The 13,429-nt window shown below is 41.8% G+C and overlaps 1 protein-coding gene across 5 annotated transcripts in view; it reads right to left on the reverse strand.

Moving 5' to 3' along the window:
• Positions 1-12,008, reverse strand: part of fam131bb (family with sequence similarity 131 member Bb) — a 28,756-nt gene extending 16,748 nt beyond the window's left edge. For 3 of the 5 annotated variants that reach the window (XM_084943382.1, XM_084943381.1, XM_084943378.1), the window contains exons 1-2: positions 11,774-12,006; positions 584-621 (exon numbers count right to left, since the gene is read on the reverse strand). In XM_084943382.1, coding sequence (XP_084799508.1) covers positions 584-621; positions 11,774-11,796 — 61 coding nt within the window. In that variant the 5' untranslated portion in view covers positions 11,797-12,006. Of the gene's footprint in view, positions 1-583; positions 622-11,773 lie in introns of all 5 variants that reach the window. The other 2 variants (XM_084943379.1, XM_084943380.1) reach the window with 2 other exon arrangements.
• Positions 12,009-13,429: the final 1,421 nt, after the last annotated feature.

Genomic DNA, 13,429 nt, shown 5'->3' on the forward strand with positions numbered 1-13,429 from the left:
TTTTTTCCCCTCTCTGCAGAACCACGGGGGCATTCTGGGGCACGACGCATAAATAAATGATGCAATCAGTCCACAGTGCATTTGGTGGAAAAGTGAAGGTCTCTACACTTTAGTCCAAAATGGATCCTGCTCCTGTGTCCTTTCTCAGAGGCATCAGTTTTAGAGCACAAGATCAGTAATGCAGCGGGAGAGGAGAGGAGAGGAAAATGTACAGTGATAATGATGTGTAGGAAGTTGGAGAAAGAGAGGAGTGATGCCTCTGCCGTTCTGCTTTGAACCAGCACTGAGGAGTGACTCTGTCAGACAGCTATAACAAGCTTCAGACATCCTAGCAACAGCAATAAGCCAACCAAACCAGCGATTATTCAGTCATCCAGCCACACCACCCCATCTTGGCGAGGGAAGTGTAGCGGGAGCGACTGACATTGCCATGGCGTGATCTACTTCGCTAATCTACTAGCATAAGCACTGGTGTTATAGCTCATCGTGTGGCCATGTTGGTTCCTCAGGTGGAGTGGAAAACAGTTCACTGTCAGAGGAAGTCAACAACACGGATGAGCAGGAGGAATCACTGAAGACTTACTTGTTCCCCATCCTTTTGGACTGGCACGCCATCTGACGCTGAGAACGTGTTGAACAAGAGAGACAGAGAGGCACACAGAGAGGGAAGAGGGGGGAGAAGAGAAAGAAACATTAAGATTTATTCTTAATTACATTCAGTGACAAAACTGCTTCCACAAAATCATTTTCAAATCATTTTTACACTTTATTTATAAAAATAGTAGTAAGACCCACCTCCAAAAGAAAACCAATAACTCAGATGAAACCACAAGTGTCACACCTGAATTATAATAAATACATACAGCAAATATATATAAGAAAAACAGTAAACACCCATGACGTGTGTCATCATGAGGGACTCGATACAACCCATTTATCAGCATCCATTATCAGTATTCTTAGAAAGGTTGAGTGCTATTGGGAAAGGCTGTCAGTTCTGAATTATTGCCTAAAACAAATAAATGAATAAGTTTACTATTTTCGGCATCACCCCAATGCCCCCAATTTAAAAAAATGCATGTATACTTTATAAATCAAATAAAGGCTTTGTACCTAAAAATACCCAGCAATCTTTATCCACTAAGCACTTATTGGCAAATGTGTGAACAGATTTCTCAGATTTAATGTCACATAAAAATCTGGACATTTCCCTGAATTCCTCTCAGCCTTTTCAATCTCAATGAATCTGGATAGATTTTCCAGGAAAATCCAATCACCTTTAAGTCTCATCCTTTTCTGCTCCTCAACACCAGCAGTGCGTAAAACTGGTGAGAATCACCTTAGAAATACAATCTGCTAATGTCAACAAATAGAGGCTCACTGCACAGCGGATTCCAATACACACCACACAAAAAACAAACACACAATTCCACTTTTACAAAGACAAACAGATGGCAATGTTTTATAACATATGTATAACAGTTTTATAAAACCATTTATGTTAGTCAACCAATCGCCTCTCACAGTCAGACATAACTACACGATGTTAGTGATGCAGCACTGATGAGTGGCAGTCTAAATAATCTTTAATTACACCAGTGAGGAGAGTCAATAATTTATATATAAAAAATGATATAAACAGAGGGTTTAATGGCTGTTTGTAACCAAGAAATTGAATTGACAATTGTTTTAGGAATATATTTATAAATACGTATATATATTTTTTTACATATTCTGTACTTTCTTTATGTTTGGTGATGTATTAATTAATTAAAGGACGGGTATTAATAAATATCAAGGAGAATAACAGCATATCTGTGAGTCCGTGCTGCCATTTCACTTGAATCTAACAGGGAGCGCTCCACTTATGTAGGCTAACTAACCTCATTAAGGCGTTAGTCCTTAATGAAGGACGCCTTGGACATCTCTGTGCTGTGTCGGACACCATAACATTGAAATCTTGCAAAGAGATGTGACCAAGCCAGCTGTTCTCATTGGGGTGAATCACGGTTTGTAACATTTTCAATCCACATGAATATTCACGCATAAGACAAATAGTGCACTAAAAAAGGAAATATATATAGTAAATATTAGCCCCATTAATGATACGAAGAGAAACAGAAAGTTCTTGATTTTTGTACCCAAGCCTGTACAATAAAGGTGAAGGTGGCTCTTCACCTTTATTACCGGAAGTTAGTATGGCTGAGAAAAATACTGCTCAGCCACAGCATATACTTACCTCTGTGTCATTAAGGCTGTAAACACGATATCTCAAAGAGCTTTGAACTAATCCTGATTAAACTTTGTAGGGGTGCAGAGAGAGGTCATGTTAACGATCCATAAAAATTTGGTTTACATCCATTGAGGTGTTCAAGGTCAACTTAATGATTTGTTGGTCATAAATAAACAAAAAGCGTCATAACTGAGAAACCATGGTTCTTAAAAGTGTGGTGTGTGTTGCAAACATATAGAAAATACCATATAAAGATTTGAACTATCATATCACATTTAACCTCTGACCTCTCCCTCAAGGTCAATAGATTGCGCCGAAGGTCAAAGTGATAACAATGCTCTATAGAGTTATTTAAAACTGTTTCTTACTGGCATGTAGTCATATCACTTGCTTTGGACCTCTGACCTCTTCTTCAAGGTCAAATAAGGTCAAACATTTTTAAAACTATGTTTAAAATTCTACCGCCTTTGTTAGTATTGACAGCATTTAGGAAGTGATACAGGTACATGTGGATTCTAAATATAACTTTATAGTTTGCATGTAAATATCATGTCATATTTGACCTGTGACCTCACTTTTACATTTCACAGCTGCCTTTCTTAAAAGCTGACCCCAAAATGTGTTACATCTTTAAAGAGATCATCAGGAGAAAGAGCTGCCTACTTCTACTACTATTACCCATCAACTACTCCTGCATAATGTTTGCGTTATAAAAGTAAATATCTGTCATGCAATCCTCATGTGAGTTTTATTGCACTGCAAACTTCTTAAAGTATGTTTAAAAAGATAAAGAAAACAAAATTAATATATAAAAAACACGTTACAATTCCTTTAAAAGTAAATACTGCCGAGAGAGTGAGCTGCAATGGTGAAGTTTTCCAGCTGAGTGCTTCTTGTCTTACATATACAGTCGGACTACAGTAACAATGTACCTTTAGTAACTTATCAACATGACTTCAGTCTGTTCTGTTCATTGTTATGCATTATCACTGCTTTTCCTAGTATGTTAGCCCAGGCCTACATACCTGGCATTAGTGCAAGTAACAGGATGCTGACTGCAGCTCACTTAGTGGCCACAACAAGAGTTACTACACAACGACCTTAAAATGTAATTACCTTCATTCGGCATTCATGGCAACACATTCAACAAACCAACATATTCCTCCTTTTGTTGAAGCCTTTAAGTGTTCATGGTGAAGCAGACTGGAGTAAATAAAAGATTTTTCTCCCAAGTTTGACTCTTGGCTGAACCCTTTAAGCTGTCATTAAAATTTTGTTATTCTGCATTTCAGACCTGGTCAGTCTACTATGCCTCAATCAAGACCATTACCTCCTTGTTTAGCTGAGAGCTTCTATCAGCCCCCTGCAGGTTTTACTTTCAAATCACTAGAATGCAGACCAGTGCTGGAGAGCAACAGAGGAAATTTAATCAGTGATTGTATTTTGGTCAAATTCTGAAGTATACTAGAGAGGAAACAACACCACTGCATCAATCTGCAATCTTAACTTGTAGTTAACTGTACAGAAAAATGACATTTGAAAGCTGATTAATCTATTTGTGGTCATGCAGTCTCTAACATACTTTAACTGCATCTTGTTAAGTAAACTTTTGAACATTTACATAAGTAAGATTTCATATCGCAGACTTCTAATAGACTACTTTGCTTCTATTGTGTCCCTATAAAACCAATAAATATTGACGCCTGCATCACACTTAGCAATGTACTGCTTAAAATGGCAGATCAAATACAAAGCTGTCCACCCTGCATATTGTAGGTGTGACTTGTGTGAAATACACCCTCTCTGTTGGATAAATGAACGTTATTATCCCTCCTCGTTCCTGGCTGTCCAAATCCTAATTAAAACATTGGTTTAATTAGAGAGTCGTTGGCGGTAATGGAGTTTAAACACGGCCTCAGTCTCTAGGTGCTCCTCTGTATCAGAGGGTCTGTGCTCTGTGTGTACAACTCTCAGAGGGGCTTACTCCTGTATCAGCACACTGTGAGTCTGCGTATGTGTCTGAGTTTGCGTGTTTGTGTGTTGCTGAGCCAATCGCGGTTCTCAACAGCTGCATTTGGCAATCATGAGCGATTCCTCGGGAGCTCTGAAAAAAAAAACACAGAGAGTTGTTGGCTCTCTAGATGTCCAGTGATGTCTGTGACCCACTGACCCAGTGATTCAGAAACATCAGCTCTGGTCTGTCTCTGTTGGGCTCTCAGATATTACCCTTCCCTCTGAACTCCATCCAGTCACATCAAATCACTGCAAGGGCAGTGGACAAGGGACAGGCTTCATTCCAGAAATTGGCCCTCTTTACTCAGCAGGAAGGGATGTGCATATTTCTTTGGACACAGGAATCACACTCATTTCAGTGGGAATTTTGGGTAAAGTATTGGCATATATCATAAGTCTGTAGGTTTTAATATATTTAAAGTGTTTCTTCCAGGAGAGACTGTGGTTTATCATCCTGTTTTCTTCGACCCAGTTTTCCTCAACCATCCAAAGTTTTTTTTTCTTTTGTTTCTCTTAATACCTCAGGACATCTGCACAGGAGATGTGTGACGCTACTGTATGTATAAATAGCTGCTTGGATAGATATTACTGGATTAAATTCACCTAAGGGACATTGAAAGTGATGCCTGTAGTTTAGGTCTGAAGGTAAAATTACAAGGAGTTTGTTAACAGTTGTATCTCAGCCTGGACATGGTGATTAAATAAACATTCTTTTAAACTTAACAATGTTTAAATGAAGAGTCAAACAAATACCAATATGGCAACGCATAAGTTAGACTGCTGGCTTGATGTGTAACCAGTGGTGATCCACGCCACGATTTCTATTTCCTCCTGCCTGTCAGTGTTTACAAGTGCAGAAAAACACAGAGAATACATTTTGGCAAGTGCGATTTCTTTTTTGTTCTCCACACTGACTGTTTACCTGCATGCAAGAAAAGCGTGCTCAAACATGATTATCATGCAGCGTGTTTGCTATTGACCAAACTACAGACTCTGTAAACGCTACATGATTGTACATATGCAGATGTTTACAGACAATAATCAAATACTAAATAGGCTATTTATTTTTCTGCTGTCTTCACTGTGCGATTGTAATCATACAGTTATGGATCTGACTATAATTTTACTTTGATAATACTTTGTGTAAAATTTCAGTTTGGTCACTCGGCTCCAAAGACAGGAAGTTGAATCCTGCCATAATGACTAGAACTGATGAGCTAATATGACTTAAACTGTGGATGAATGTCAGACACAGGGATGAACCCTTTCCTAGTGACACATGTGAGCCACATAAAACATTTCCACTGATGATCACAGTATCTAAATCTTCTGATTATGTTTAAATGGAACTAACAGCATACATAATAATGCACATTTTTCTTTCAATTGACTCGTGGAATATGGCAGAAACATTATCGTAGATTAGCTGATGGTTCCGCCACAAACTGCAGAAATAAAGAGACCACTTTGTATCCAATGAGTGGACGGACGCATCAATATTCAAGCGATAAATTAACGATTAGAAATGAACTCTGTGTGACCTCGGAAGGATTAATCATGCATGTGTGATTGTTAGCACTGAGGATTGAGGTGTGATGGGGTTATTTATTGGCTGATATCAGGTAGCTGGGGAGATGTCTCATTTTCTGCCTGGGTGGGAGAGAGTGTCCCAGATTTCTTCCCCATCTGGGTTAAAAATCTGCCCAGCAAACACAAACTACATAAACATACATGCACATTCACTTGAGTCTAGCCTCCAGCAACCTAGTGTATAGTACACTGCACAGTGACTCACACCATGCCACTCCCACTCTCCCTCACTTTAGCTTTTACAGTCTCTCTCCCTTGCATCCCTCAGCCTCATTTGGCCAATTAGCAGATTAGCAGTCACTCTCCCCACGCATGAATCACAATATGGCAAAAGAGTAGGTACAACCTACCACTGGGAAGACCTCCAGCCTTTACACAGCAATGGACCAGAAACATTACATTAACTGTGTATACAGCTATAGTTGTATGCACAGTATATTTACTTTGCGATTACATCAAAGAAGATTTTGTGAAGTGAGGCATGAGAGTTTGTGTCTGAATCATGCTATTTTTAGTCAGTTATTCGTAGTTCACAGAAAATCTCTATATATGATGGGTCAGTAGTCATTATCCAGCATCTCAGTAGTTTCTTTTTATCATGGCATACACTGTATCTCTGCACTCGAGTAGGTGATGCTGTTGGGCTCTCAGCGGCACAGTGAGCGAATGTGTTATTCTGCAGGACGGATCCCTCCTCGAGGAAACAGCAACAACAACAGAGCACATGACCAGAGCTCTGAGCCAGCTTTTCTTCCCCTGGCACTCACCCTCCTCCACCGCACACACAGCAGTGCAGCGCTCTGGATACCCCCAGCTTAGCTCAGCCGAGGAAAAGGAGCAAGTAGCTGTAAGGGAGGAAGGGCAGAGAGACTGAAGAGGGAGGGAATAAAAAGGGAGTAACGCGACTGTGCGTAACGAACAACTAAAGATCTGCAGCGGCCGCACTGTCAACTCCAGCTCTGGCTGTAGTGGGTTGACGGCTCCTGCTGAAGTGGGAATCGTTTGAGCGTCATCTGTCTTTTTTACACCCAGTGCCCTGCAGCAATAACAGCGAGGATCCAGGGGGTTTGGTGCTTGTTTACCGTGACAGCTGCAGTAAGGCTGGTTGCCACGATGGGGTACTGGCTTGGATGGCAGCCCTCTTGCAGTGATATGTGCAGATGCTGGGTTATTGAGCGTCAGAGTTCAGCAAGAACACAGCTGAGGACCAGAGCCCAGATGGCTGGGAGAGATGGCAGAAAACTGAGCTAACTGTGTCTCAGGACATGATCCAGTCACATGCAGACACCCTGATATACACATACTGACACTATAACACAGCACGAGACGACCATTAACCTGGTGAAATGGCATTTCTAAGGTTTGTGCCCTCTTCCTGACACGCTTCATTAATCTGTCTCTGCACGAATGTGGCTGCTATCCCGAGCAGGTCTCCATCACTGATACGGGGTGAATAACTTCCAGCAGTCACCTGTGCAGTGTGGTAACTAAAAGCCTTTGGCAGATATACCTGAAGCCCATCATTGTGACTCTAATAAACACCCTAATAGCCTGTTAAATATATAATGAACATTTAGACCTGAAAAGGAGGAAATGCTGTTATCCAGTTCTGTTTAGATAAATGGATGGAAACCTGTAGAAAGAGAAGAAATCATTAAAGTATGAGGCAGCTCGTGTACTTTGCATGCAGGAAATCTTTGTTTTCCTTGCTCTTTGATATTCAAAGGAGACTTCCCATCTGTGAGAACATGGCCTTTTTTATCAGCACTGAAGTGGTTAGTAGCTGCAGATAACACAGAGACAATCTGTGCCGGTCGCACACTAATGCCGAGCGCATCCACAAACGCACATATATTCATTCTTTCTCACACACAGCACACACACACACTCAGAGATCAAACTGTAGAGATGAATTTTCTCCTTCACAGCATTATATTTCAATTTCATAACTCACTCTGCGGCTGAGTCACATTGTTTATAGAATCGCCTGCCATCATGTGCCCACACACAGGCCTCTTATTTCTGATCTGCCACATACACACAAGCTCACATTTGCATGCACATATACAATATACAATGTTCTACCTATAATCATCCAGGTTTGTAACCTGGTATTGGTAACAAGGAAAATTATAATAGCGCACATCAGAGAAGTGACAAAGAGGCGCTCACACACACACACACATACACCTTCAGGTTAAGACCCTGTGTTATATCTGTTACATTAGAATCCTTGAACATAAGAATACTCTTTGAGCACACATACCATCGCACACACACAATGGTCATCAGGTCTCACCAGGAGTCTCTGAGTACTACATCACTGAGTCATTCACCTTGAATATGCTCCTGAGCGCAAGGCTTTTCTATCCTGAACAGAAGCCAATCAATCAGACTCTACCTCTGCCAGATTTGCTAGTTTACAGGCAGACTGCTAACTGGCAAATCCGGGACATGGTGTCAGTTGTTGTGTGTTTGTGTGTGTGTGTGTGTGTGTGTGTGTGTGTGTGTGTGTGTGTGTGTGTGTGTGTGTGTGTGTGTAAAGGCATGGTGTAGCGGGGGTGTTCGGTTTTAAATTTAATGGCAGGGAATCCCTCGCTGTAACGCAGCAGAAACAGAGCAATGGAAGAAAGCGCTGAAGTAACATTGGTGCACATGGCGCTTTCACACCCACACAAAACATAAAAAATTCAGTAAGACCGCTACACCACAAGACGCAGGTAAACTGGGGGTCCATACACAAACACATGCAGTACCATGGAGGCACAAAGACACCAAAACTTCTGAAAACTGAATGGGCTGAATGCCAACATTCTACTTTTTTAATAATATGTTACTAAATGTAAACATGATTTTCTACAATTAATTAGTTTTATTTAATAGGATGTTGATAAAAAAATAAAATAAAATGAAAGAACAAATCATAAACAAAACATCCTTTTACACATGCAATACTCTTTCTTACAAACGCATTTCAGTCACCTCAGGCCCAGAAAAGCGTTGTGAATCGATGCCCAGCCTTAAGCAAGTAAACAACCACAAACGCTCACTCACACTCATACTAGAACTGGCTCTTACTGCTTATTGAATCAGCAAATAGTGTGTCAGCTAACTGGTAGTGACGAGTCTAGATAAAGGGCTGCACAAACAGGTGAAAGTCATCACAATGTCCCACATTCATATCTATAATTTCACCACAGCAGCCTGAACTACAGCAGTTACAGTCACAAAGCACACAATGCCCTAAATTATAGTGATTAATGCTTCAAGGAGTTGCAGGTATAGTGCTGCCTGGTAAGTGGACACAGGAAAATTAGCTCAAGTGTAGCTTTTGCCACAGTTATTACTGATTAGATTATCTGCATTACATTGAGAAATATGATCGGCATCGTGGGGCTGTGACAGTTTTACACTGACACTGGCTTTTCTGCGGGAAGTTCCTCTTAAAGATGCAATTAAACTCTAATTTTGTCATAGAATGTAGTGCCTTTTGTCACTGACAAGGTTAAGAAGAATGCGCATCTCCCATCTGCTGCATCTCAAGGCCTTTTACCCTCTGAAGTGGTGATGGATGGATGCAGACAGTTTATCTGCTGTCTGTACGTCTGTCTTCGCTTGACTCGGTAACAATCAGTAACACAAAACAACCACTATCATATACTGTAGCGAGCCTACTGTACTTGTATGCAATTAGGTCGATAAGGCTATAAGCCAAACCTTTGCCTGGCAAAATAACAAGCGAACAAATAAAATATTTGCACAGCCTTAAAAATTTGTAGTTTATTTTTGCCTACGTGCATCAGTTACTGAGTCTTTCGGATGAGATCTTTCAGTTTAACCTGACACCCGACACCTTTAGAGTAAAATAAGGGGCAAATAAAGCTTTTGGTTCACATTTCTAATATAAAAAATACAGAATCAATATAGAACTATTTCCTGAGGGATACTATGCAGTATACTATATCAAAGGCTGGGCACAGCCGTATCGTTTGTGAGAAGAATCGAACAATAGTACAAACTGATATCAGAGCCTGGCCACAGAGTGCACTCCCAGATATAATGGAGCTGGGAGAGATAGAAAGCAGACAGATACATCAGGGCTACTCCCGTGCAGAGACAGATCCACTCCTTTTGCCTGCTGCTCCTCCTGTTGATCTCTGTTTGGCAGCGTGCACTGCAGTTGAGCTGGTCGATCAATAGCACACACTGAAGCCATTCTCACCCAGGATAAACACAACCCCGCCTTTGGACAGGCAGCACTGCTGCTGATTCTGTTACTTACAAGGAAATCAGACCGAGTCACACAAGCTGCTTGAAAATGCCCAGCCTTCCTTCTCTTAACTACTGTTTGTTTACGCATTAGTGCACACAGCTTAAGATAACACTTGCAAACTGAAGGGAAATATTCCTTTTAGTGGATCTACAATCTCTACTGCTCTGGGCTGCTGGTCTAAAAACATATTCTCCCTTATCTTTATCGCTTATCCCTGACTCGAAAACATAATTGCAATTACTAGAGCTGCCTTATTAAATTCCTAAGCTTCCATGATCGCATGTATAAAAACAAGCATCAGTATTCAGGTGACTCACCATTAGATTAATGGGGCACCTTTTCAAAGCTTTCTGCCTATTTCAGTCACATTATTTCCAACATCTGGAGGCTTGTAGGGTCTTCTGTCTTGATGTGAGTGTTGAAATAGGATCCCAGTCTCTTCTGCTGCTACACACTGTGTCAAGAAAAAACAGCCAGAGCTGCTGGATTTGCTGTTTCTGCTGTATTCAGTTCACACCTGCCTTCCTAACTGTGTCATCTTGTACTCTTTTTTGCATATTCTAGATATTTTTAAGAAGAATTTACATTTAGTTTTAAAAAAAGGGGCCTGGGAAAGGCGCAGCATGGACCCTGTTTGCAACAGGGTTCTGGTAGCCCTGTAAAGGCTGTGCTTGAGTGTTTTAGAAGAGTGAGTGACCACCGTGTCCAGACCCATGCTGTGCCATAAATATGTTTAAGAGCTGGATGTGCTAAGTGAGACATGAATATTTAACAGCAAAGAAAGTCTGTGTTTATTTTTACCTCGGCACGTGATTGATGCTACACACTAGGACGCGTAAGCGTGCACTGCAACATACCCGAATACATTTAAGCAAACAAGTGATTGTTTACCCGAGCTTTTTGGTTTTTTCCCCCAGCACCTCTCGGTCTCAGTGCCGGCGCTGTCAACACGACAGCTACGGGTTTATCCAGGACTATCCTCACCTGAAAACTCCCATCACTGCCACACACCCTCGCCTATGCATTTGCCCCTCCCTCTCCCCCTCTCCCCCTCTCTCCCTCGCCATCCGCCCATCTCTTCTCCTCCCTGCCTGCACTGAAATTCTTCCTGCTCTCTCGTTATCCCCTTCCACTCTATGCCTATTATTCATGCAAATAACAATAAACTGTGCAAATGTCCCAAACAATGGCATTATCCCTTCTCTCTTTCTCCAAGCTATGTCTCCCTATAAATAAGCAGTCTCACCGCGCTTCCCTCTCCCGCCTCTCTCTCTCTCTCCTCTCCATCCCTCTGCCTCCTACTCACACATATACATACTGCCAAACAGCATCATAAATCATGGGATGGGAGGAGGGAAGAAGGGGAGCAGGGAGGTGGGGGATGCAGCCACACACACAGTAGCACATTTTAACACATATTGCTTTTGACATCTAGGCGGTATACTGTGCATACTGCCTCTGTGACCACACGTCCAGAGCTTGCCTTGAGACTGCACAGAAACAGAGGCAAGCAGCTCCCGTGCACAAACACATACAAAGACTGCTCCTAGTCTACACAAACCCTTTGCTCCTGTATGGACCCGCATCCTCCAGCATCTCCGCTGCACCCCTGCACCCCTCACCCCAACCTCCCTCTAGCCCGCAGTAAGAGAAGTGGAGCTTACTCAGTCTCCTGGAGCCGATGCATCCCATGGTGTATTCACAAAGGCCCTGGACACAAGCGTAAAAGTGTTACCCAGACACGGCGCATTCTCCTTCTCCTTCCTCCTGCGACTCTCTCTTTCTCTCAGCTCTGGCTTCTTTTCTCTCGCTTCTCCGCTGCCGTCTCTTTTTCTCTCTCCCTCCTGCGCTTGCTCGATCACTCTCTCTCCCTCACCCCCTCTCTCTCCCTGCTGCTCTCTCTCCAGTGCAGTGTCTTAGAAGAGATCCGGTTAGTAAGTCAGTATGCCTGAGGGGAAAAGATTAGGACTAAATAAAGATGTGATGCATTACTGTAATTATTTCAAAACATGTATCATATTTTTTTTATTATAGTTATCAATAATAAGGATATCAACGTATTTTATTACCTGTAACATTTAATTTTTAATGTTTAATTTAAGTGGCAGGAGTTCTGACTTTTCACGCAAATAATTTAACCTAAAGAGTCTGACGATGACAAAATATCTGAATATCCACCACATGCAGTCATTTAAAGACAGGTCAAACAACAATTGGACTGAGTATGTGTGCAGTGACGTGCCATCACTAAGATCAATAGCTGTGCTGAGAGTGTCGGTCTGCCATTGTTGTAGATATCACTGCACTGCTGTAATATTGTTGAGCTAAAATGGGGGATTCTCTCTCTGTCTCCCTCTCCCGTGTGCGTTCAGCCTAACAATGCACTGCAGCGGTTTCCTCGCTCCTCTCCTCCCCTCGCCATCTCCCTCTCAATCACCCAACACCTCCTCCCTCTTTGCATCCCCCTCTCCCCAACCTCCCCAACACTCATCGCTCAAAAAACATTCTCATACACCAACATGAAACAATCCTGAGGAGAGAGGAAAAAAGCAGCAGAGGGTTTTCCTTCACAGTCAAACTGCTGCTGAGTCTCCACCTCCTCCCTCTGTCATCCCTCACTATTGATCCGCCCACAGTCATCTCTGCGTCTATTTCTTCTGTTCACTAAGGATTACATTCTCCCCCTTTTTTTGCCTTTTTTATCCCCTTTTCGCCTTGCCTGCTACACTCTTCTCTATTCTGGTAAAAAAAACCCAAAAAAAACAAAACCTGTCTCCTTAATCTACAGCTCTTTCTGCATCTCTCATTAGACCTGTGCCTCTTTCCATTAAGTCTGTGTAATTAATCACGTTTTACGTTCAGCCACAGTTTTGCTTTCTAAAGAGGGTGAAAAGAAGATAATCGAGATAAAATGGGTATTGTGACACAACCTGTTTCACAGTTTCTTCACAGCATGTGCCTTTTGGCCCTTCCCTAAAAGCCCTACATCACTGCTCCCTAAACTAAACTTAGCGCTCAAAGAAGACCTCGATATGAACCAAAACAATTATCATTATGACTTCTGCACCCTCCGTCTACTATATCTATAACGCCATCATACCAAAACCTTTCCTCTCATCGGTTTTCTATGAAATTGTGCATTTATTTTTACTTTGATGTGTGCTGTTTCTAAGCAGTCTGGACAGCAAGAAGCTGTGTGTGTGTGGAAAAAGGGCGGAGGAGACAGGTTTATTTGTGGTCATTTTTTTTTTGTTGACTTTGAACTCTCTGGGTAAAGAGCAGAGAGAGAGGGAAAAGAGCTGGGCAGATGGATGGAGGGA

This window comes from Perissodus microlepis, chromosome 11, assembly GCF_051167445.1.
Source record: "Perissodus microlepis isolate ML-2025 ecotype Zambia chromosome 11, ASM5116744v1, whole genome shotgun sequence".
NCBI classification, from domain to species: Eukaryota; Metazoa; Chordata; class Actinopteri; order Cichliformes; family Cichlidae; genus Perissodus; species Perissodus microlepis.